Raw genomic sequence first — 26,269 nt, 5'->3', positions numbered from 1 at the left:
GAAGGAAGCTCTGCTGATTGTGGGCTCATATCTATCAGTAGAAAAGGGTGGCGGGTGTTCAGCCAGAGTTCACTGTTTGCCGGTTGCCTGCAAGCTGAGGTCGATCATTTGAGTGTCTAAACCGGGTAAGAGTTGCGGGCTTGCCCTTAGAGGCTGCTGCGAGTGGGTGACAGAACCTGGAGGAAGTCGGAGGGAATGGGTGTGACCCATTTAAAAACCGATTTGGGGGACACAGAACATCTGAGGGGCCAGCAAGATATGACCTAATGGTTTGGAGGGGTGACTGTGCCAGGAGAAGCTGAGACCTCGAAACTGGAGTGGGCATGCTGAGTATTGTGTCAGTGGTTCACAGGGCTGGGGCTTTGTCTTTACATTAGCTCTACAAGAGTCACTTTAGCTCTCAGGGGAATGGGCTGGGGACTTTAAGATCTTCAAAACTCATCAAAATGTGTCCTGTTAGACGTACAGACACTCAAGTCACATGGGAAGGAGCATTCCTGAATGAGACTCCCTGGAAAGCAAAGCCACAGGAGTTTTGGAAGTATGAAATATAAAGAGAATTAATGGGCAAAGTGCACAACGGGTTGGGGCTACCTGGAGTTGTGCCAGGAGTAATGAAGGCCCAGGATCGAACACAGATTCTATGTTCTATGTCCCTCAAAACAAAGAAAATCAGTTTAGGAACATTAAGGGCACAGCATCAGTCTCTCAAACTGAGAAAGGCCTGAGACTTAACAGCTCCTCATAAATGGAATATAGGCCCTTTGCCCTCTTTCTTTTAAGCCATGAACCAGATTCAAAACTTTTGTGTCTTGTTTGGCTCCTTTGTTCACTGCAGCAACAATCCCCCATATCCAGCCTCTGAGTTCTCACAGTTCTGTCCTTGAAATGTCATCTGCTCTCTCTGTTCCTCTTCAGCCCTTCCTCAGGGGTATGAGCTGTAGTTCTCACCATAGTCTGCAAAGCCTGTCATGAAATTCCTCCTTCTCCAAGCATACCCACACTGTTCCCCCTCTGGCTCACTCTCACCTAGGGCACTATTTTTTTGGCTGATACATTCCCGCACTGACCTTACCCAGTCCCATGAACTTTTTTAAATGTTATAGTATTTTGATTAATTCTTTGAGAAAATTTCACAGGTAGATATAATTTTTTTGTTTGTTTTGAGATAGGGTCTCACTATGTAATTCTGCCTGACCTGGCACTCACTATGTAAACCAGGATGCCCTCAAACTTCACAGAGATCCATCTGCCACTGCCTCCTGAGTGCTTAGATTAAAGGTATGCACCAGCAAGCCTAGTATTGGTGTTCAGATATTGTCACCTTTTCTGTAAAGTTACTGTAATCACTCTCTTTACTTTGTACCTGGGCCCCTCATATTGCTCCATATTTTTATAGTAGCACTTGTCACCTCCTAAGCCACTGTAAAGTTAACCTTTTTTCTTTGTTGTCTCCACTAGAAGGGAGGCACATGAGGACAGGAATCATATTTGTTCACCAGTACCTGGAAAAGGAAAGACTACATGTTAGGTGTTCAGTGAACCTTAGTCTATCAGGTAGTCCTTAAGTATCCCTTAGTTTTTCATAATTTACCCCTCTGCCAACATATGCTTATACTCTTACAGTGAACATCTCTGGTTTCATCAGTCCCCTTTGGGGTGGCAGCCCAGCAGGGTAGAAAGAACAAATAAATTTCTTCCTGGGTTATGCGCTAATTTTGTGACCCTAGCCAAGTTCTTTGACCTGTCTGAGTATAATTTTGCTTTGTTCTTTTGTTCTTGCAACTTATCACAGTTACTAGGATATGTTCTTCCCACCCTTGGATGTGATCTATCTTTTAAGACTCTCACATCCTCTCTTTAACTCACTTGTTCTAGGGCCTTAGCACTCAAGTTTTCAGATAATTTCATGTTACTAAGCGTCGGATATTAGTTCTCATGGGCTTAGCCTCCTTAGGATCCGACCACAGCTCTATCATTCTTTGAAGCTTTCTGTTTTCCATACAAGCTGATGGTTTCTTTGAAGATCTGAAGTGTTTTAGTTGGCTTCTGCCTGACAGTGGCTGCTGTTTGGCAACTTGTGAATAAGTGAGTGAGCCCCTATAGCAACTCTGATGTAGGCAAGAAATGTGAGTGTTTTACAGATCCAACTTCTAAAACAACAATAGAAGTCACTTGAATCAGGAAGAAAGCATTGCCAACAGGTACTGAGGAAATAGAAGGATAGGGGGCAATTTGGATTTACCTTAAATCTGAAAGGAACAGTAGAAGCTAGGCTCGGGCTTGGTAAGGGGCTCCTGAGTGGCCCATAGCAAATTCAAAAGTAAGTAGATATGAAAAAGTGAGAGAGATATGGCATCTCAGGTCTGTGAAAAGACAGAGTCCAGTTGGATGGCCCCAGGAAAATAATGGCTTACCTCCTAAACACTTTCACCCTGTGCCATGTCTTTGAATTCTGCACAGAGAGGTCTTACTTTGTTTTTTTAACAAGACCCCTGCCTTTTTTTGGCAGTATTTACTCAGGGTAATGTATCCATTGGATAAGTAGGTGTCAGCTTCATGGGAGTTGTTCTCTTTCCATTAGATCATCAGGCCAGGTCTTATACAGTGTGCTAAGCCTGAGGTGGGTGGTGACAACTCCACTAATTGACTTGTCTGGGAAGTGTATTTTGCCCTTGGAGGCTGTATTTCTTACATAGATCAGCACAATCTACCCTCAGATAAGGAACTCAAGGTAGCCACAGTCTAGCTTCACACTCTGTTCCTTTAGAGAGAGCTCACACTCCTCCTCAGAAAATGAGGGGCACTTTCATCGTTGTGGGCTTTGAAACACATTATCCTTTCCTGTTGTCTTCAGCAATCAGTGGTCACAAACAGTCCCTACCTTCTTGTATTTTTCACAGTGTATGATGTGGTGGTACATCTTAGCTTCTAGTGGATTCAAAGTCCCACTATTCTAAAAGGAACAGACTTGAGGCATCTGGTATGACAGTCATCACAGCTCACTAGTCCCTAGGACTTTGCTCTTTGAGGACCACTTTTCACTAGTTCAGAGCAATTCTGTTTTTCTCTGTAAGTGTGTTATCAAATATATGTACCAGAAAATGCAACCTTTTGACCATTTTTGTACTCTCTTCCTACTGTAGAGCAACTGACACCAACTCTGCTCTGATATTTTCCTTCTGCAAAACTGAAACTCTGCATGAGCAGCCCTTCCTCCGTCTACCCGTGACAACCACTACGAGAAACCATCTACTCTCAGTTTCTGTGAGTCTAAGTGCCCGGTGGTAATGGGATCAGCCAGTGCTTATTCTTTTGTGCCTGGCTCGTTTCATTTAGCATGATAGCCTCAGAGTATATTCAGTTTGCTACATGTCTTAGAATTTTGTTCCCCTTTATATCTGCATAATATCCTGCTGTATGATTTCAATGGACCACGTTCTATCAGCTCGTGCATCACTGGACATTTAGGATACTTTTACCCTTTGGCTCCAGTAAACAATGCTTCTGTGAAGACAGATATAGGAAAGTCAACTCCAGGTCCTTGCGCACAATTTAGGAGTTTTATACTCTCCAATGAAACTGCTGAGTCACATGGGAATTCTGTTGAACTCTGCTAGCAACTGCCAGATTTCTACAGCGAAGAAACTCATGAGTATTCCAGTCTCTCCATGACCTTACTAACACTTATTTTCTGTTTTCTGACTCCTGATAGTAGCTCTCCTAATGGATGTGAGATGGTCTTATTGACATTTTGATTGGCATTTCTCTAGCAATTGGTAACATTTAGTCAATTTCATGTGCTTGCTTGCTGTTTAAGTGTATCTTCTCTGTTCATTCAGAGCCATTCCTGATATGCATTTGAACCTAAGTATAGAATGTCCACTGCATTTCAGACATCTGGCAGGAGAAAGAGGATGCCAGTGGCATTTGACTCACTGTCGGACTAATTCTGTTATCCCAGGAGCTGCATACACAGCAGATAGGCCTATAATTTGAGATAGGATAGGGTTTAGTTTTGAGAAGAGGTCGGTGTGCTAAGACCTGTGTGATCATCATTTGAGCGCTGCAGTTATACTAGGGTGGCCATGTCACTTTTACTTCTCACCTCCTCCTCTGGCAAGTGGGAAAGACTATGTGCTTCTTGCTTTGACTAGTAGTGGGGGTGGGGCTTGGCAACTGCACTCTATGTTTCTAGACTGCACAGAATTCATTCACCCACTCGGTCTTTGTAACCTGACCACAGACAGCATGGAGGACAAGTGAGTTTCTTTCCTTTTGTTTTTGTAATCCTTACACAACCTCCCTTAAGCTAGCCCAGTTTGGGCCCATATTTCTTCCTACATCTTACATGAAACTTTGAGTACTGGGATGATTATATTTTCTGCATTTTACTTAAGAACTGGGTGAAATATGTTAGTTATAGTTTTGTAGCTTGGTGTTCTTGTGAGCTATCTCTGATTCTGTTGCCCGTCTCTGGGACCCTTTCCCTAACTGGGCTACCTTGTCCACTCTCAATAGGAGATGTGCCTGTTCATACCACAACTTGATATACCAAGGCTGGATGATATCTATGGGAGGCCTACTCTTTTCTGAAGAGAAATGGAGGAGGAGTGGATAGGGAAAGAGGACAAGGGGAAGTGGGGGGAGGGTGAGACTTACTTAGCAGAGAGAAGAGAGGGGTAACTGTGGTCAGATGTAAAAATAAATAAGTAAATAAACAGCTTTAAGAAAAGAACTAAGTAGAACACCTTAGGATGAATTGTGCTTTACTGAGAATGAGGTGGGAAGGGATCAAAGCCAGGGCACTGGGCATGTTAAGCAGCCTGTATCAAGTGTACACAGTGTGTCCTCAGGTAAGCTGGATTTCAGAAGTGGACCATTGGGAGGTATGGTAAAAACTGGTTTTAACAGGGTGTTTAATGGGTATTTGGCACTCTGCTCTAAGGGCTTTGTCTTTAATTCTCACTGTAATCTTGCAAGGCTATCTGCTTTATAAATGAAGAAACAGGTTCAGTTCCCTTTAATGACTCTCAAGAGAGCTTCCCAGTCAGAGGTAGAACTGAGATTTGAACCTTGGCACAGGCTCTGGGTTTATTTATTAGTTTACAGCTTTGAAAAGTAAAGGGGTGTGTGCTTTGGCAGTGTAGGTGAGCAGAGTACCCTCCAGGGATGGACTTACTAGTAAGCTTGCATTCATCTCTTAGGTCTATGTCATGCCTGAACATACACATCATGACTTAAAACAGCAGGGCTCCAAACCTGTAGGAAGCATTCCCTCCCTGACGCTACGATGGGATCCCACAAGCAGGCAGGTGGAGACCATCACAGCCCCAGATACACAACACAGACCCCCTGCTAGAGAGGTTAATAATGGCATTGACAGGGTTGCAAGGTAGTCAGGAGAATCCCCTTGCCTCCACTGATGCATCTGCCTTCTCATTTGCTAATGCTCCCTTGAGGATCTGAAAAACTGCAAAGTGAACAGTAGACATTTGTGATTTATAACACACCAGCTTAAGAAAAGAGTCATCCGCTTAGGGAAGCTTCTAGATAGGCGTCACTAGATACATGAGGAAGAGCAGTATAGACTCTGCATGTATAAATACTTGATGCAGCCCTGAGACCAGCAGGCCCATGAGTGCCTGCTCTATGCTAGGCCCTGTCTTGCATGCCTATAATTCAGCAGCAAGCAAGCAAGCCAGATCAGACTGTTTGCAAGACTGGCACAAGGTGCCCTGATCCTTGTTCTCCAGCATCTTCTGTCCTGCTAGATGCAAAGCCATATATGAGTCCAGTCACTGCCACCTAGGTTTGAGGTGAGTGATGTCAGTTGCAAGTGTTCAGGGCAATGAGCAATAAAGACAGGAATGGAGTAGGCATGGAACTGCAGGTTAACTATCCATATTCATTAGATTGTATGGACAGAGACTCAGAAAAAGGCAAGTTCTAAAATATACTGAACTGATGTATTGGATATTTTTCTTATTACAGTGAGAAAATAACTGAAGAAAAGCAACCTATGGAAGGCAGAAGTTTAGTGTTGTGTGTGAGAGAGTCCAGTCTGTCATGGCAAAGCAGTCATGACAGTAGGAATGCGAGGTGGCAGGTCACACTGCATCTGCAGTCAGGAAGCAGAGGGAGATGAATGCTGATGCTTAGCTTGCTTTCTTGTTTTTTATTTAAAATATAAGATTTCTAAGTTTCCTTTTATGTGTATAAGTGTTTTGTCTACATTGTATATATGTATACCATGTGTGTATAGCCTGCCTAGTCCTCACAGAGATAAGAAGAGTGTGTCAGATCCCTAGGCACTGAAGTTAAGGACAGTTGTAAGTCACCAGGTGGGTGCTGGGAACCAAAAACAGTTCCTCTGCAAGAGTAGCAACTGCCCTTAACCACTGATCCACCTCTCCATTGCTTTCTCGTTTTTTATTGAGTCCAGGTTCCCAGCCCATGGAATAGCACTACCCATGTTCAGTGTAAGTCTTTGTATCTTGCTTAAACTTCTCTGGAAATGCTCTCACAGACATGTCTCAAAGTCTCCTAGGAATCTTGCAGTTTAACAAGGTAAATAGTTATAACTGATATTTTCTATTATGAATTCAGAAAATCTCCCTATAGGTGACCTATCAAACATTGAGGGTTGTAATATCTGTTTCAAGGATGTTTGGGCCATTGATATGACCACCAAAAAATCAATACACTTATCAAATTAAGTCCCATAGAGACATATGATGGCACCCATTGTTTGAAAGTGTCAGGCTGTGGAAATTGGATTGAAGCCATCACAAGACCTAGTCAGTACTGGGTGCCTGTCACTTCTTTCCCCAGTGACATTCCTTGCATCTTCTTTCATGGGTAGGCTCTTTTATTTCTGGTATAGTTTTCCATTTACAAATACTACATCAGAAATACCTATACATACAAAATAATATCATAATTTTTAATTTGCGTTTGCAACTGTGTATTGTGGGTAAAGGAAAAGGGGAATGCATGATGAGGCCTTCACCAGGACTGCATTTTTCTGTTTAGTAGCATCATTGCTCTTGATTACTTTGTCTCCCACTGTAAAGTTCTTGGTCCCCATCATTTTCCAACCACTACCCAAAGGCTTTTGCTATGACTATTGTAAAGGAGGTTATTCCTATCCTGCCTCTAATCCAAGTGCATTATGAGTTAAAGACTTGTCATACACTCTGTAGCACAGGGCAGTTTGGCTGGTAATGTGTAATAGCTATGCCTTAGCTATTTATGAGTTAAAGACTTGTCATACACTCTCTAGCACAGGGCAGTTTGGCTGGTAATGTGTAATAGCTATGCCTTAGCTATTTATGAATAGCCATAATGACTAACGGTGCTTTGCTTCGCATACTATTAATGTCTTTCTCTAATTGTGTCTTCAGGAAGAAGAGTTGATTGCAAACGAAACCATACTTTGAGCCATAATGGAACAAGCTGTTCACGGTGAATCAAAGAGAGGCCAGGTCACAGGAACACATTTGACAAACGACATTTCCAAAGTAGGTACTAACATTTAAAAAGTAGGGGAAAGTCAAACTATTGATATTTACCTCCGTGGTTTTAAATTTATTTATTCTTTTCTCATATATTACATCTTAACTACAGTTTCCCCTCCATCCACTCCTCCGAGTCCTTCCTTACCCCCTCCCATCTCCCCAGATGCACTGCTCCTCTATTTCACTTCAAAAACAATAGCCCTCCCAGGACTATCAACCGAGCATGACGACCTAACAAGCTGCAAGAAGACTGGGCACAGACCTATCAGGCTTTATCTGTACATTTTAAAATGTACTTAAACCATTTGTTCAGTCACTGCTGGTTGGTTATGATTTTGTGTATGTATACCTTGATTTAAAATATGCCAGTTACTTATTGCTATGTATCCAACAAAAGTCAGAAAGCAAGAGTTTAAAAGAGCAATAATTAGAGCAGAAACATGACTCAATGGTTAACAGCACCAGCTGTTCTTCAGAGAACCTGTGTGTAGTCCCCACATGGTGACTTACAACCACCTGTAACTCCAGTCCTAGGGGATCCCCCTCTCCTCCCTTCTGAGGATACTGACTCTGGTTCCAGTTGGGAGATTTTACACTGGTCTTCCCTGGACTTGTTCATGTAGCTGCAACCATGCAGGCACCTCTAGCATGCATGTTTACTGGTGGACTAACGCATTGATGGGAGTGAATGTTGGCTGTCAGCTAGACACATTGACTTGTCTTCTTTTTTTTTTAATGTGTAGCCCAGGCTGGCCTTGAACTCCAGATCCTCCTGCCTCTGCTTCCTTCAGCAAATCCTACCGGCCCGCACCACCAGTACTGGCTGGCTTGTCTTCATATGGCCTCTAATATTTTAGCTTAGACTTCTTAGTGAGATGGTAGAAGCCTTCCCAGATGGTGGCAGTAGCCCTTAAGATGTAGTATCATGAGTCTCAGAAGATACTTGAAGGAATTGTTGCCCCATCATTGTCAAGTGTTCTGAAGGTTCTTCACCATGGGTCTTCAAGTTTACTGTCATGTAATTCACTCTTGATAAACATCACATTTCCAAATTGTGTCTATCAAACATTAGTAATTTAGATATTCTCCAAGATAATACCAGGCCTCCAAATCACTCTAGTTTTGGTGTAGAGTTCAAATAAGTTTTCATTTGGGCACCTTTGGTTGAAGCCCTGTACTAGCTCTCTACCCTTTTTGTATAAACCAAGATTTTATTGTTAAGAGCAACCTTAAAAAATCATAACAAACTGCTAGTATCATCAGGTCTGAACCTTCTTTAAATACTTTGGAATACGCTCTGTTTTCCAGGGAGTGACTTTCTAAGAAATAAATGCCTAAATTTAAGCTACTAAGGAAGAATAGTTTTATCTACTCTAAAAAGAAAATCATCTCTGCTGAAGAAAAAGAAAAACTAGAAAGAAAAGAAAACCCAGAAGCCCCAGCCATGCTGTTAAGATTATATTACAATCGAATTTAATTCTTTTGTGGTGCTGGGAATCAAACATGTAGCTTAATAGATGTGCTCTATCACTGCGCTATACACCCTACTCCAAGCTCATTCCTCTCCTTTTTCTTAGCACTATCATCTCTAAGATGTTCATTTTATCCATTTGGTCCATCCTGGAGTCTTACTACCTGAAATTTTATTTTTATCAGTACTCACTCTGCTTTTATCTGGTATGGCCACCAAAAGTTAGTGATTATTTCACCTGGTCTCTTCTAGCCGCTTAGTCTTAGACATATGATTAAGTACATTAATAAGCCTTTACATGTTCAACATCTCTGGGCAGAGTCTAGTTTGATTCCCATCACTATAAAACTCTACTGACCAGCAATTGTCTCAGTTGTTCCAAGCAGTATCAGTACAATATGTCTGTAGGTTCACGGCCAGCTTGGTCTACATAAAGAATTCCAGGACAGCTAGGGATATAGAGAAAGACAGACCCTGATTTCATACATACATACATACATACATACATACATACATACATATTATAAAGCCAGGAAATGTAATTTCCCTGAAGGACACAATAGCAAAATTAAAAGGTTATTTATTTGTCTGATTGATTGATTGGTTTGGTTTGTGTGTGTGTGTGTGTATGTATGCACATGCCTGTATTAGTGTAGTTCCTGCAAGTGATTGTACAGGTGTGCACACCCATATGTTTATACAAAGAGGCTAGAGAAAGACATTGGATGTCATTATTGTACTCTGCTTTATTTCTTTAAGACAGAGTCTCTCACCTTATTATCTTTCCATTGCTGTGATAAAATACCATGACATTGGCACTTCATAGAGAAAAGGGTTTATTTGGGCTTACGATTCCAGAGGGATAAGATTCCATCCTCACTGCATAGATGCTTGGCAGTAAGCAAGCATAGTGACTAGAGTAACAAGCTGAGAGCTCACATCTTGAACTATAAACATGAAACCAAGAGAGAGAGAGAGAGAGAGAGAGCACTGGGAACAACAGGAAACTTTGAAACTCCAAAGCCCCCAGTGACATACTTCCAGCAAAGCCATAGCTCATAAACCTATCCAAATAGCATCACCAACTGGGACCAGAGTACTCACATGCCCAAGATGACAGAGGATGTTCCTATTTAAGCCTCTACTATATTCTATAAACTAGAAGATTGCTGTTTTGCCTAATATGGCTAGTCAGCAAGCTCTCAGGATTCACCTGGCTTTGCTCCTTAAATCTGGGTTATAAGCATGTGCAGCCATGCCTGGCTTTTTACATTGATGTCGGGATTTGGACTCATGTCATACATTTGCACAGCAAGCACTCTTAACCAGTAAGTCATTTCGTCGGCCCCTAAGTTGTTTTATTTAAAAATAATTATTAGACTATGAGCCATATAGAACCCCTGAAGCTCTAAGCACTAGAGAACATCAGCAGGAGCTCTGAGGACTGGCCAGACTTCTAATAAACCAAGAAAAACCAGTGTGGCTCTAAGTGCTCACGCTGTAGCTGAGGTAGAAAGAGATGGAAGGAACGGGCTGCCAGAGAGGTGATTGGTGGACAGTGATGAGGCTGACGGTGTCTACAGAGCTATTTCAGGATGAACACCCAGATTAAGACAGGTAAATCTGCAGAAGGTACCTGGCTTTGACAAGCCCTGAATGTGCCATATAGCTTAATTATGTCAATGCATGTGTCTGTCATTGTAGTGGCTTGTGACAGGTAAACTTGACCTTCACCACTTTAATCCTCATACCTCTTGTCCTCTTGCCATTCTTCTCTTTCTGCAGGCTAAGAAGTGCACAGTGATTGGAGGCTCTGGGTTCCTGGGGCAGCACATGGTGGAGCAGTTGCTGGAGCGAGGCTATGCTGTCAATGTATTTGATATCCGCCAAGGCTTTGATAACCCCCGGGTGCAGTTCTTTATAGGCGACCTGTGCAGCCAACAGGTAAGGAACCCACTCAGTCTCACTGGTCTCTTGCGGGACCTCAATGGAAAATCAAGTACTCAGAGACCAGGGTAATTGTAGCTTAAAAAAATTCTATTTTGAAAACTGTAAAAGTAGCCGGGTGTGGTGGCACAGCACTCGGGAGGCAGAGGCAGGTGGATTTCTGAGTTCAAGGCCAGCCTGGTCTACAAAGTGAGTTCCAGGAAAGCCAGGGCTACATAGAGAAACCCTGTCTCAAAAAAAAAAAAAGAAAAGAAAAGAAAAGAAAAGAAAAATGTAAAAGTTATAGGAAATAATTTCACATACCATGTTGTCATTAATCAGAATGAGCAACAGTTGTCTGTGTCACAGGGAATTTGTTGTGTCATAGGAACATGAGAGTAGCCATGGGCCATACATAGTCCAGTGAGCAGACAAGGCTGTGTGCCAAGCAAACTTTACCAAAACATTTCATCAAACATACTATAGGTTGCAACATGCCAACTGCTGCCCTAGAGTATGCAGATGGTAGGCCATATGGTATTTATTCCTTTTAATTGAGATACAGTTAACATGCTATAACATTCCTATTTAAAAATATGTTTTATTATTTTAGTTATGTATATATGTCTGTGTTGATATGTGAGTGCAGGTGTCTGCAGAAGCCAGAGATGTTAGATATCCCCAGCTTCCCCAATCAGAGCCAGAGTTAGAGGTAGTTGTAAACCATCAGATATGGGTACTAGGATTTAACTCCGATCCTCTGGAAGAGCAGTGCATGTTCCAGCAGTGCTCAGCCACCTCTCCAGCCCTGAACTTCACATTTTTGAAATGTGCTCTGAAATAATTTTCAGCAGCTCTTCACTTCCAAAGGAGATCCTGCGCCTCTTCAGTCCCCACTCTCCCCGCAACCCTCAGCACCACTTCTCCCACTTTCAGTTGTTCTGAAAATGTCCTTTAACACAATGCTTTCAAGTTCCATCCGGGTTGTATGGAGTATTTATATTTTGAATCATTGTAGATATTGCCAAGTCGCTCAGCAAAGCTCTTGGGTGTGTTTATGGTGACCATCCACAGCCACCCCTTTCCCTTCCCAAGTGACTTACTTTTTTCCACAATGGTTTCAGCTCCTTGCTGAAGATGGCCCCATCAACATTTCTGGTAAAATTGTACTCCAGTGGGACCAACTCTGGGCATTTTACTGTCACCCTCTGTACTGTATCCTCATCAGCTTTGGCTCCATAGCCCTGTTTTCCTGTATAACTTTCATCCTCCAAACCCAGTCTCTTCTTGTCACTTGTCAGCTAGGGTTCTTCAGAAAAACAATCCACAGTGGGAAGGAGAGGGGCAATGCACAGGGCAGGAAGGAGAGAATGACTGAGATCAAATTCAAAGAATGAGTTTTTGTGATTGGCGGGTGGGAAGTATTAAGTTAGCAGGACAGACAGAAAACTTGGTTAGAACTGATAGGATTAGGACCCCTGGCTCTTATAGAAACCTGTTTTGTTCTTCAGGTTCTCTTCAGCAAGAGTTTCAAGGAGAGTATTCTTTTGTCTGAACCAGCCAATTGTTAATATCCCCCCACCCCCAGCCAGTTCTAGATGCAGTCACTAGGAGGGAGATAGGATATGGACCAGGTGATTCACCAGAAGCTCCTTCATGTTAGAGCCCCAACACTGATAAAACCATCTGTCTTTTTCCTTCTGCTTCTCTGGGTAATGAGTACATTCTCAGTGTTCCTTGCTGTTATCATAGCCCTCACTCTCCCCTGGTGCCATCTAGCCTCAGTCACAAGCCTACACATGCCTCCATCTAATTCCAAAGGAACTTTCCCAACACAGCATGTTCTCTAGTCACAATCAGCCTCTCAACGTACAAGCAAGAAGCATTAACCAGGTCAGGAGTTTGCCAGACAAATGTGCTACAAGGTCGAGGACTAAGGCAAAACTCTATGCGTAGATCCTGAATTCTAAAGTAAGCAAAGAAAGGTGGATTGATGCTGTTAAAGACCATGGCAAGGGAACACTTCAAAATGATCCTTTTGCCTCCAGCCTCCCAGTGCTGGAACTATAGGCACCTACCGCTATCCGCTGAAGAAGCCCTCTCATTGCACTCTCTTTAGCTCCTGGTTCTACTTTTCAAACAGCCAGATGGAAAAAGATGCTTATCAACTGAAAGGGGGTAGGGGAGCAAAGTAATTCCAGATCTATGGTATTTTTTGAGATTTTATTTATTTTGATTTTGTGTGTTCTGCCTGCATATGTGTCTCTGTGACACATATACACTGCACCCACAGAGGCCAGAAGAAGGTGTCTGATCTTCTAGAACTTGAATTACAGGCAGATGTGAGTAAGTATGTGGCTGCTCAGGATCAATTCCAGGTCCTCCAAGAGCAGCCAGGGCTCTTAAACACTGGGCATCTCTCCAACTCCATCGCCCACTTTTTAAAGAGTTGTTCCCCCCCGCCCCCCAACTTCTGGTGGCTTTTGTAGCTTTTGTAATTCGGATTGTTGTTCTTTGTAAGCCATCTGGCTTTTCCACTCATGGCTTTAGGATTTTTTTTTTTTTTTAATATCCAGGCCTCAATTTTGGACTTTTGTTATCTTAGCCTATGTCCTGTGTTCCTTCTTTTTCTTTATACTATTACATAGATTCTCACCTTTATATAACTTCTCATGGCCGTGCCATCTTTACCCTCACGTTATTTTCTGTGTGCATGAAGGTGTGGCCAGATAGACATTCTTGTGTAGGCCAGAAGTTGACATCAGGTGTCTTTAGTCACTTTCCATCTCATTTTGAGGCAGGATCACTAAACCTAGAGTTCAGCTAGGCTAGCCAGGAATCTCCAGGGATCCACATGTCTGCTCCACCAGCCCTGGGATTACAGGCATACCTTTGTGCATAGCTTGGGTTTTTGGTTTTTTTTTTTTTTTTTTTTTTTTTTGGTTGGGGTTTTTTGTTTTTTCGAGACAGGGTTTCACTATATATCCCTGGCTGCCCTAGAACTCACTATGTAGACCAGGCTGGCCTCGAACTCAGAAATCCGTCTACCTCTGCCTCCCAAGTGCTGGGATTAAAGGCGTGCACCACCACTGCCCAGCACAAAGCTTGTTTTCTGTTTGTTTGGTTTTTGGTTTGTTTTTAACATGAGTCCTGGAAATTCCCAACTGCCACCTTCTCAGCATGTCTGTTTCCTGCCCTCCCCCGCCCCCCCAATTATTTTCAAGACAATCTTAAACATATCAGTCTATAAACATTTCAGGATTTGTCTCTAAAACATAAAAATTATTTTAATAAAAATATTACACAATATTATCTCAGAGGCACAGTAAATAGTTCCTTAATGTATAATTGTTTCCCCAAATAGAGAGTTAAACACAAATAAAGATTTGACTTGATTTGATTTGAGGAAATAGTATATAGAGCTCCCATGCCCACCCTCCGTGCACAAGCTTCCAATCTCATGTGTATTTGATAAATATGTCAGTCTCTTAGTTCCCACGATGTCTTAGTATATGTGTAGACTTAGTGCTGTTTAGCTTGTTCATTATCAGCTAGCATGTCCCAGGGCTCCAGGTAATCAGCATATGTCCCTGTGCCATCTACTACTTCCTGTAAAATAATAGGTCCATTGTCCAGTAAGGCACTAAGGGCCACCTGTGGCTACCAAACACTTCAATTAAGACAAGTCAGCAGTGAGAGGCACTTTAAAATACATATTGAAATTCAGAGACTGAGTACAAAATCATTAAGTAGCTCAATAATTTCATATTGATTATGTCCAGGGACTACAAAATCTAGAGTCTGATAGGTTTATTACACACACACACACACACACATTTTTTTTTTTTGAGAAAGGCTTTTGCTTTTTAGTGTAGGCTAGCTTGGAATTCATTATGTCAAGGATTCTAGCCCCAGACTCACAGTAATCCTTTTGCTTCCAACTCCCAAATAAGTATGAAGCAAAGACTTGATGTGGTTCTGGTCATCCTCCCCCCCCCCCAAAATCCTGATGCATTGTGACTACAAACCCCTATATGTGTATATGTGTGTGAACATTGAATGTGCACATGCACGCACACACGAGAGAGAGAGAGAGAGAGAGAGAGAGAGAGAGAGAGAGAGAGAGAGAGAGAGAGAGTATTTGTCCTCATCCACATTTCCGTTCACTGGTGCTTCTCGAGGGCAGATAAGAAACGACTAACCATCATCTTTCAAAGATGAGTCATATGTGCTTCTCCCCACCCAGTGCAGTGTCAGAGGAACCCATCACTGTGCCCAGAAGGAAGGAATGCTACACAGAGCAGCCAAAAAGAATCTGGCCAGACAGGCCTTGCTGGGCTTTCTTATTAACTGTGCTTATATCTAGGCTTCAGCCGTGCTTGTGTCATGAGATTGGAAGCTTGTGCACGGAGGGTGGGCATGGGAGCTCTATACTACGTCCTCAATGCCTTTCCCTGTGCATCTCTTCACCTGGAACCTTTGTAATTCCTTTAGAGTGAGTCAGTAAATGTGTTTACCTGAATTCTGTTAGCCTCTTACACAAGTTAAACATAGCCATAAAGGGAATCTGGGAGTATAGTAACTATGGGTGCATAGATTCTTTTTTATCTAACACATTACTAAGGGAATCTATGCATCCATAGTTCATAAAAAGAAAATTCGGGTGGACAGAGGTCTACTTGGCAGAGGAATGTCAACTCAGTAAATATTTAGGGAACAACCAAATGAGAATGTCACCATTTGCTGAGAAATGCTCCAGGACAGAAACATCGGTGGATGTTGTAAGTATCACCCCACAGATTTGGTAAGAATCTGGCAGGCAGCTATCACCTTCATTGAATGACCCAACTTGGCATTGCCAGCAGTGAGTGCCCTGATAAGGATACACTAGCACTGATGTGGAATGCTTGCCAAAACCATTAAGCCTGAATATAATCATGAAGGAACAGACAAGTGCAAATTGAGAAATCCATAAAATAACCTCTCTGATCCTGTGAAATATTAGTGTGGCAGAAGGCAAAACTCAGGGGACTGCTCCAGATTAAATGGAAAGAACAGAAGAATCACATAGGCATGGTCCATATGTGGATCATAAACCCCCAAATAAATATTGTCAGAATGACTCGGGAAGTTTAGATATGGAGTAACTGTTACTTAAGAGTTCCAAGGGGGCAGCCGGGCGTGGTGGCGCACGCCTTTAATCCCAGCACTCGGGAGGCAGAGGCAGGCGGATTTCTGAGTTCGAGGCCAGCCTGGTCTACAAAGTGAGTTCCAGGACAGCCAGGGCTACACAGAGAAACCCTGTCTCAAAAAACCAAAAAAAAAAAAAAAAAAAAAAGGAGTTCCAAGGGGCTGAGGAAATAGTTCACTGAGTTCAAATCCCCAGAACCCACAAATAATAAAAAGCTATATATAGTCATGCAGGCCTGCAAACCAAGCATTAGGGGGGTAGAGATGGGTGACTTTCAGGAGCTTATTGACCAGCTAACATACCTCAAACAAGAAGGTGTCCTTTAGCCGGGCGTGGTGGCGCACGCCTTTAATCCCAGCACTCGGGAGGCAGAGGCAGGCGGATTTCTGAGTTCGAGGCCAGCCTGGTCTACAAAGTGAGTTCCAGGACAGCCAGGGCTATACAGAGAAACCCTGTCTCAAAAAACCAAAAAAAAAAAAAAAAAAAAAAAAAAAAGAAGGTGTCCTTTAAAATATAGGTGGTAGAGTTGGAGGGCAAAAGTGTTCTACATAACAAGTCCCAGATCATCTGAGGACACACAGTGAGACCCTGTCTCAAAAAAAAAAAAAAAAAAAAAAGAAAGAAAGAAAGAAAGAAAAAGGAAAAGAAAAGAAAAGAAAGAAAGAAATGAAATTATTTTTCCGCAAGAGTAAATCAGTTTATTCCTCTCTATTTTCTCCTTTCACTAATAACTCTCTTTCTTACTGATGACCAAACTGTCTCTTCTTTGGCCAGTAGGAGTCCCTGCGTGTTTGTTCTTGAGTCTTTTTAGTCTCTTGTAGGCCTAGAGAGTCTTACTGATCCCTGGTCCATTTAGTATATTTACTGCCCCAGATCTGCAGCCACCTGTTTGTCTTAGGAGGTTCCTTCTAGAAGTAAGTGAAACCTGCTTGCTTTATAAATCTCCTTCCTGTCACTGTATTGTCTGGCTTCTGGTACTCCCATTTTATTCAGGGCAAGGTAATAAGAAGGGGACAATTAAAAGAAAACTTGTTTTTATACCACATGCTTTTGTATAGTTTGAGTCTTTTACAAAAAGTAAAGTTTTTGTGCTGCTTATATAATTATAAAAAGCCAAAAGACCTTCAGCCTCAGATGACAGAATGTGAGAAGGCTGTTGACCTGCCCTAAACCGGAGTGATTCTTTTGTCTTTGTGTGCTTTTCCAGGACCTGTACCCAGCTCTCAAAGGTGTAAGCACAGTTTTCCACTGTGCGTCACCTCCGCCATACAGTAACAACAAGGAGCTCTTTTATAGAGTGAATTTCATTGGCACCAAGACTATCATTGAAACCTGCAAAGAGGCTGGAGTTCAGGTAAGGGGAATGCTGTGGTGAGGAGTAGCAGGAGAGTGTGCTTGCTTTCTCAGAGGGAGGGGAGGGGGAGGAATCTTGTTACTGTCTTGCTGGGCCTATCCAGGGTTGCTTTTCATGTGTTGAAAAGATACTAAAACTTAAGCCCTGGGGACCAGTTGATATCACAGAGGACCACTTGCAGTTATACTCTTCCAATCCAGATAGGCCATCATCAGAATGCTCAGGTAGACTAAGGCCTATTTGTCTTTGCTTAGCAAACTATGAAATTTGAACATTACTTCTTTTCTCTGTTGAAACAGCATGCACTTAATGTTGTCAAGGTTTGACCCTGTAACCTTTTCAGATGTTCATTCAGTGATACTAACTATATTCACTTCATTGTCCAACCATTACCACTGTCCATCCCTAGTCATGCATAAGCAGCAGGGCTCCATTCTTCTGCCCATCCCTAACTCGTGGCAACCACCATATTCTAGCCATCTCTCTGATTACTTTAGGGAGCTCATATGAGTCATTCAAACCATGTTTTTATCTTTTTACTTGTCACAATACAGTGTCTGTAAGATCTGTCCACCTTGACACATGTCACAATTTCCTTTTCATTATTCATTTTTCAAGGCTAATACTCCCCTTAGCCTTGGACCATAATTTATTCATTCATCCATCAATAGACATTTGTGGTGCTTTCACCTTTGATCTGCTATGAATGGGGGCTACAAATGCCTCAGTCCTTGCTTTTGACTCTTTTGGTTCAGTGCTCAGAGGTGGGATTCCTGAACCATAAGATAATTTTGTACAGAACTTTTTAAAAAGAGTCATCACATTAACAACCTTGCTTATATTTTAAAAGAAACAAAAAGACAGCACTGTTGCTTATGTCTGATAGAAACCTATCATGTCTTTGGCCAAAGGACATACAGATTTTAGCCTTGTATCAGCTTATAACACTGTTAGAAATCTGCTTCCTAGAGTGGCCCTAATGAAGCCTCAGCCTCTAGGTCCAGCATCTCACTTGCTTACAGTGCATGCTACATGCCAGATGCTCTGATCTGAGAAAAAGAGTACTTCTCCTAATCATTTTCCTGGTGACTTTTGGCCAATTCCCAGTAACCAACCAGCCCAGCAGGAATAGATGACAGGGGAGCTCTTCTGGATTCCCATTGGTTAAAGTTTCCATTTGCCAATCATATTAATGCATAAGCAGGAAGTAGAGAGAGATGGATGCCAGTATTCAGTTAGCTTCCTCCTTTCTTCCTATTCAGGACCCCACAGCCTCTGATCCCCTGCATGGTGGCTTTTCCTCCATAATTGAAACCTCTGTAGAAGTGCCACCCAGACATACCCAGAGATGCATCTCCTAGGTGATTTCAAACCAACTGTCATACTCAGCTGTGCTTTACACTCGACAAGACACTTCACCCTGCTGTAGTTGTCACCTACTTTTTCTCTTCTTAAGTAGCCAGGAGCTATGCATTCCATGCACCTCTGGTATAAGGCATTGGCTTGCATGTTGGAGAACTTTATAACAGTGGTGTCGCACTGAACATGTCTTTCTGTAACTTTTTTCCACCAATACTAGACTTTTGAGCTTTATATATCTTGCTATATGTAGCTCTTGGTCATCCTCTGAGGGGGTAGACAGCTTGAAAGTGATATAAGTAACCTTTTTTTTTTTTTTCTCTAACACCCAAAACCAAGTCTTGAATGCATTTTATCTCAAAGTTTGACCATGTTACTTCCCATACTTAAGGCTAATTAACCAGGTATCTATGATTATATGCAAGATTGCTTTTTACAGTTAGCCAGTTAAGCATGTTGATGGCTTAATCCAACATTTGTGCAAACATATGCCTCCTGCAGCATACTTTGGGCATCCTGTCCTGCCAGAGTCTGTTCCTAGGTTTTCTGTTTATTGTACTGACCTCTGTTCTCATGGCTGTAGCATACATATCAGTATTTGATAGGGCACACTCCTTGAGCAACTTCTTCAAAGATCCCTTAGCTGCTCTGAGACTTTTGTTCAAATTTTCCCATCATATATATATATATATATATATATATATATATATATATATATATATATATATATATTCAGCTTGTCAAGTTCCTTGATGAAGCTGTGAGATTATTACTGCAATTGCATTTATGTTCTGGAAAATTTTTAAAAGAGCTGATTTCTTTCTATCATTTAGTCTTACTTTCTTTTCCTTTTGTTCTTTTTTTTCTTCTCTTTTTCCTTTTTTGGTTTTTTGGAACAGGATTCCCTGTGTAGTCCTGTCTGTCTGGGAATTCACTATATAGGCCAAGATGGCCTCAAATTCAGAAATCTTCCTACCTCTGCCTCCCAAGGGCTGGGATTAAAGGCCTGAGCCACCACCACCTAGCAAGTCTTCCTTTCTATAAATATCTCCCAGTTGGTAATGCCACTCAGTGATATTGTACCATATTTCACAAACGTCTTATATATCTTTTGTTGAATTTATTCATGTGTACCCCATCATGTGTCAATTACCAACTTATACTACATTTCAATTTCTGCTGATACTTAGGACTATGGCTAATTTTCATAATACATATATACATACATATGGTAGTTTTAGTTTTGGGGTTGTTTTTGTTTGGGGTGTGTGTGTGTGTGTGTGTGTGTGTGTACACACTTACATGCAGGAGCTTTCAGAGGCCAAAGGCTCAAATCCTATTAGAACTGGAGTTACAAGAGGTTGTGAGCCATATAATATGGGTATAGGGAAGCCAACTCAGTTTCTCTTCAAGAGCATGACCCCTTTAAGGTCACATATCAGATATCTTACGTGTCAGATACTTATATTACGATTTATAGCAGTAGCAAAATTGCAGTTATGAAGAAGCAATGAAATAACTTTATGGTTGGGGGTCACTACAACATTAGGAACTGTATTAAAAGGTTACAAAATTAGGAAAGTTGAGAACCAATGCACTGGTGAGATTAATTTGGTTTCTTGTTTTTTAAACATTATAAATTAGATTTGTCTTCTCCTTCCACTATGGCTAGGACTTGTAGAATGATGTATAATAAAAGAAGCAAAGAATATATATAGCTAGCTGCTTTCCTGTCTTCCTTCTGTCTTTTTTTTTTTTCATAGTGCTGCTGTGGACTGAACCTAGGGCCTTACACTTGCTAGATGTTTGGCTCTATTAGCAAAGCATGGAAAGCATGACTAGAGTTATGTGTGTGTGCATAGGTATGTGTTCACATGGCAAGATTGGTATCAGAGCATCCAGGAGAATTTTGCAAGCAGATATTTCCCTACAGGTTGGTCGTCCATCCTTCCCTCCATGGAGACGCTCTCCTATAGTGATCTACCACGAATAGTGTTAGTTTTGATGCCTCCCTCAGATGTGATAGGATGGAAAAAAATAAGATCTACTCTTTTAGATTGGAATACCATAATGTGTCCAGAGTTCCTATGGATACAAAGGTAGTGATCTCGGGTTATCTTAGAAGACGTAGAAATAAAAGATAGTTCAGCAAGTGACTTGGAAATGCCTTAGATAGGACTTGCTCGTTCACTTTGAATAGCAATAATTCCTGACTTATATTTTCCTTTGAACTTTTTTCTTCCAGAAACTCATTTTAACCAGCAGTGCCAGTGTTGTCTTTGAGGGTGTTGACATAAAAAATGGATCCGAAGACCTCCCTTATGCCATGAAGCCCATTGACTATTACACAGAGACCAAGATCTTGCAGGAGAGAGTATGTTCTTTAAAGGCAGTTAAATGTGCAGAGACCTCAAATGGCTCCATTCATAAGAAAAATTATCTATGAACATGGGAATGTTCTATTTTGAGACCCAACACGAGATGTAAATTCATGTGTGAAGTTAGATTTCAAGAGGACAGAATACCGTAATGTGGCCAGATACTGTTCTCAGTATTTTCTGCGAACTACTTCTTTTACACTCCGAAATGATCTCATACAGTAGCTACTCTTTCTTATCATCTCCAAATGACAGGAAAATATCCTGGTTCGCAGAGGGATCCAGAGTCTTCATCAGGGGCCTCATCATTGCCATGTGATTGGGTTGAGCACTGAGATTGCAAGGACACTGGAGATTCTGGACTGTAGACTGGGCAGCTGTGGGCTTCCATCTCTTAGGCCTTTGCAGCACACCACACACTGGTTCACTCCCCAAGCTGGTACTGCTAAACTGAAGCTCTACACTCAACTGGCATGGGTCTTCCTGTTCTGCCTGTCCTCACATTGAGCTCAGAACTGGACACAGTCACATAGAAATCACAGCAGAGCCTGTTCTCAGCTGATTAAGAGCAACTTCCTAAACCAGATGTGGCCTTTGACATGCTAAAGTCCTATGTCCGTGCTGTGTCCTCCTGCACTGTGGAACTAGGTTTAAGGAAGACCAAAGCCTACAATGAGCCTCCTGATAATTAGTTACCTCAGAGGCCCTGTGCAGCTGAGTAAGCTTATGACCTCTAGATGGAAGCCTGGCCTCAAGTCATGAATGTGTCACTGGCACGGACTTTTGGGTATTCAGCCGCAAGTCCGAAAAACGGGAGTTGACTCCAACAGTAACTTAATCTTGTTTTCCAGATCAACACTTTAAACCCTCTTAATAATAGGTTATTTGGGGGATTAGTCCAGAAACTCTTCAAATTCCATTCTCTTTAGCACTAAAGATAGCCATGACAAAGGCCATTTGAAGGCTGGCTCATTCCCTTCAGCACCTGCATACATATTTTGCCACCTTGTTTTTACTAACAATAATAACAAATCATTTCGGAAATTACTTGTGAGGCAAAACCTGTTTCTTCGTACAGTCATGCACCATAAGGATGAAGACGTTCAGAGAAATGCATCAATGGGTGACTTATCATTGTGGGAACATAGAGTATACCTGAAAAACTCAGACAGCTATGGTACCTCTAGCATATGAGACCACCAATATGCGTCTTTGTGTGTGTATGTGTATGTCTACATGATAATGGAGGTATATGGACATGTGTATCATCTTCTGGAATATTGTCCACCTCCTTTGAGACAAGGTCATTCATTGACCTGGAACTCACCAGTTAGACTAAAGTGGTTGTTTAGTAAGCCTCGGTTATCTTCATGTATCTGTCTTCATAGCCATGGGATTATAAGCATGCACACTGACCTAGAACTCACCAATTAGACTAAAAGGTTATCCATCAAGCCTCATATATCCTCCTGTGTCTGTCTCCATAGCCATGGGATTATAACCATGCACCTCCACATATTTTGACATGAGTGGTAGGGGGTCAAAGTCATATCCTTGTGCTTGCAAAGTAAAAGTTTTGCTGACTGAGCCAGCTCCCCAACTCTATGTATCTGCTGTTGACTGAACCCTTTAATACATGGTGCATGAGTATGCTTGAAGCTTCACACATGACACTGAATTTAGGAGCTCTTCTGGTGGTAGCAGCCTTGCTGGAGGCTCAAGACTACTTCACTAACTAGAACTCTCATACCCTTTCCAGCAATTGAAGAAGCCAGGATACACCTTCTGGCTGCATGTGTAAATAGCTATTACACCCAACCTGAACTTTCTGATTTCAATCCTAACAGATGTTAGCCAGATTCTCCTGCCTTGTTGGTTTTTCAGGGACAAGTGGGATAGAGTTATAGTGTGCTGTCCCAAGGCAGACAACTGTCCAGTTGTCCTGCACACACACCAAATATGTCATCAGTCTACCTCCTAATGGGAAGTATTCCACACATAGTAAGGTTCTATCTTAGCTCAGGAAAAGTCTTATAGTGGCTCCTTTCTCTCCTGCTCTCTTTCAGGCAGTACTGGATGCCAACGACCCTAAGAAGAATTTTTTAACCGCAGCCATTCGTCCTCATGGCATTTTCGGCCCAAGGGACCCCCAGTTGGTCCCAATCCTAGTTGATGCAGCTAGAAAGGGCAAAATGAAGTTCATGATTGGGTAAGGCAGCTCCCATGGCTCTCTCTACCCTTCTGACTGTGATCACACATATAGAAAATAATTTGAGACTGTCTGAGTCTATTCGGACAAACAGGAGTAACTCACAGCTCACAGTTCTGGAGACTGAGAAGTCCAAGATCAGCTGTCAGCAAAATTGGTATGTGCTAAGAGAACTTAGCAATGTCTGCTAAGGGCTATCCAGTCCTCCTACCTGCTGTGTATCTTTATGAGGCCCCTCCCTATTCCTGAGGGCAGCACTCTCATGTGCTAATTACCCTGTAAAGTTTCCACCTCAGAACCTAAGTACATTGAGGATTAGATTCTAACAAGAATATTGAGGAAACAGAAACATTTAGACCATACATGTGAGCTTCTCTGTTGACCTCCACGTTGATTCCTTGGAAGTACTTTTTTCCCAGTTCTTAAAACAACAAAAATTGATTCTCAGTTCTGGAAACCAGAAGTCTAATGCAGCTGTTGGCAGGACTAGCTCCTGGCTGCTGTGAGGAGCCCACAGGCTGCCGAGCTTGTCGTTGCTGCTCCTTGCATACCACTGTGTCACTCCTACCTCATACCTCTGATAAAGACATCAGCATTGAGCTAAGACTTCTGCTCTAGTCTACCATAACTATTTCAACATACAGTCACACTACAATTTCCAGAGTGGTGTAAGCTTTGGAAAGATACCATTCACTGATTCCCTGACTTAAAACTGTGAGGGATTACGGAGGCGATGCTAGAAAACTGGAAGTCCATTGGCGGGGTGTATCCTGGGCAAGTGTTTGAGATATATACCTCAAACCTGAGCCTAAGAAGATGGTGCAGGGCACCATGCTCTCGTATTCAATATTTCACTGCTCCCGAGAGCCCTAGTAGTTCTCCATGATCACGTTTCCTTACCTGCTACAATCACTTAACTGCACCAGAGGCAGGCACTGTTGAGGTAGAAGTGGATTAGTTTATTGAACGTCTCAGTGCTGGAACTTTGTGGGGCCAGCATGCAGATACTCCGCACAATTTAAATACTTCCTGTGTCCCCACAGAAACGGGGAAAACCTGGTGGACTTCACCTTCGTGGAGAATGTGGTCCATGGACACATCTTAGCTGCTGAGCACCTCTCCCAAGATTCAGCTCTAGGTGGAAAGGTAAGCTACTTGCTTCTCTCAGCACTTTGGGATCCGCTGGGAAGTTCTCTACCATAGCAACATCACATTACTTTGGAGTTGACAGCCAGGACAGACCCAAACCTCAAGGCTTTTTTCTCTAGAGCTCTCATGTTCACTCCAGGCCTGCCCACATGGACATTGGGCAGATGCCTGCTCCTCATTTTTCTCCTTCTTACAGTCCAGATCTTCATCCTCCCTCCCCACCCACACATGGCTCATATTGCTCAGGCCTGATATTCCTCTAGCAAGTAATACATATGAACTCCCTGGCGTTTGGTATTCAGAAGTCAGCAGAGTTGAGAGAATGTACTCTGCTCCTTCATGTTGCCTCCTACATCGCAATGCTAGCTCTGTAACCCCTCCTGAGTACTCAGTACTCTTTTCTCCCCTTGAACATTTTCCATTTTCCCACTTTGGGAGTGGTTGGAAATGGGGTGGTTATATATAGCTTTTGGTTTAAAAGATCTAATATAGATCTTACATGCAAAGATTAAAACCAAATGTAATCTTCTAAGTGCAAGCTAAACTTCACTTAAAGTCCTGGCCTTTTGTAGAGTTTGTATCACCTCCCCTCTTTGCCCTTAAACACTGCCCATTCTGAGAGTCTAAGACAGGCACATTGCCACAGCTAGGCATGTGACGCCTGATAACACAACCTCACCATTTAGTGCCCCTGCAAAAGAGATGGGGCAGGCTGGACAATGTGCCTTTGCTTTCCACAGAAGTTGGAAGTGGAGCCAGCAAGTTGAGCTTAGGGACCCATGTGTGGCCTGTTCACTCTAGCAGCTGTGCAGGACTCATGTTCTTTTACATGTTCTTTTACCAGGCATTTCATATCACCAACGATGAACCAATCCCTTTCTGGACGTTCCTGTCCCGCATTCTGACAGGCCTCAATTATGAGGCCCCTAAGTACCACATCCCTTACTGGATGGCCTATTACCTTGCTTTCCTGCTATCTCTACTGGTGATGGTAGTCAGCCCTCTCATCCAAATCCAGCCAACCTTTACACCAATTCGAGTGGCATTGGCTGGAACATTCCACTATTACAGTTGTGAAAAAGCCAAAAAGCTCTTTGGGTACCGGCCACTGGTCACCATGGATGACGCTGTGGAAAGGACTGTGCAGAGTTTCCACCACCTGCGGAAGGACAAGTGAAGTTCCCCAGTGCCCTCCCCAGTAACTTTCTCCTCTCTGTTGTTCTAAAGAACACATATCCTAAAGTGAGTTTCTCTTGACCTGTGTGTCCCTTGCTGGTTAGATGGTAGCATACCTGACACCCTCCATGACATTGGAGGTGACATCAGGAGACATTTCTCCCAGGATAGCATTGAACTTCTCAGACAGAGTCATAATCCACTGCTTGGGTCTTTTTCTTTCCCCCAACCCCCTACTTCTGTCTCCTGGGTTCATTATCAGAAAGACAACACTAAAGTGAAGTCTTTATCTGGGGTCTTAAAAATTGAAGCAAAACCAGAAATTGTAAACATACAGTAAGCCTTCAGACATACATTTTATATGATCATAGTACAATAGCTCGAAGCATTGATGAATGTAATCCCCAATCCCCAGTCCTTAAGGGTAAATTCACTGCTGGTTCCTTGCCCCCTCACATACTGTCTAGGTCTCTTTCAAAGATGGTTGCAGTGTCTGCCTCCATTGTTTTTCCATAAAGCATTTCAATTTATCCACA

General features: G+C 42.4%; 1 protein-coding gene across 2 annotated transcripts; it reads left to right on the top strand.

Moving 5' to 3' along the window:
• On the top strand, window positions 1-26,269 carry Nsdhl (NAD(P) dependent 3-beta-hydroxysteroid dehydrogenase NSDHL). Of its 2 annotated transcripts, XM_029473487.2 has the most exons (10): window positions 1-125; window positions 3,147-3,267; window positions 6,446-6,570; window positions 7,407-7,523; window positions 10,777-10,935; window positions 17,316-17,462; window positions 21,067-21,195; window positions 23,266-23,408; window positions 24,452-24,554; window positions 25,402-26,269. In XM_029473487.2, exons 4-10 carry the CDS (start codon window positions 7,449-7,451, stop codon window positions 25,732-25,734), a joined length of 1,089 nt encoding a protein of 362 aa, XP_029329347.1. In that variant the 5' UTR covers window positions 1-125; window positions 3,147-3,267; window positions 6,446-6,570; window positions 7,407-7,448; the 3' UTR covers window positions 25,735-26,269. The 2 variants fall into 2 exon arrangements, with proteins under 2 accessions (XP_029329347.1, XP_021009527.1); XM_021153868.3 differs by lacking the exon at window positions 6,446-6,570.

Source organism: Mus caroli, unplaced genomic scaffold, assembly GCF_978045245.1.
Source record: "Mus caroli unplaced genomic scaffold, Mus_caroli_1 scaffold_5, whole genome shotgun sequence".
Taxonomy (NCBI): Eukaryota; Metazoa; Chordata; class Mammalia; order Rodentia; family Muridae; genus Mus; species Mus caroli.
This window is presented reverse-complemented; position numbering and strand designations above follow the sequence as displayed.

Bases quoted from the DNA above. Each gene is read 5' to 3' on its own strand.
- Nsdhl (XM_021153868.3), top strand. From the start codon at position 7,449: ATGGAACAAGCTGTTCACGGTGAATCAAAGAGAGGCCAGGTCACAGGA. The intron at 7,524-10,776 runs GTAGGTACTAAC...CTCTTTCTGCAG, and splicing joins TGACAAACGACATTTCCAAA to GCTAAGAAGTGCACAGTGAT. The intron at 21,196-23,265 runs GTATGTTCTTTA...GCTCTCTTTCAG, and splicing joins CCAAGATCTTGCAGGAGAGA to GCAGTACTGGATGCCAACGA.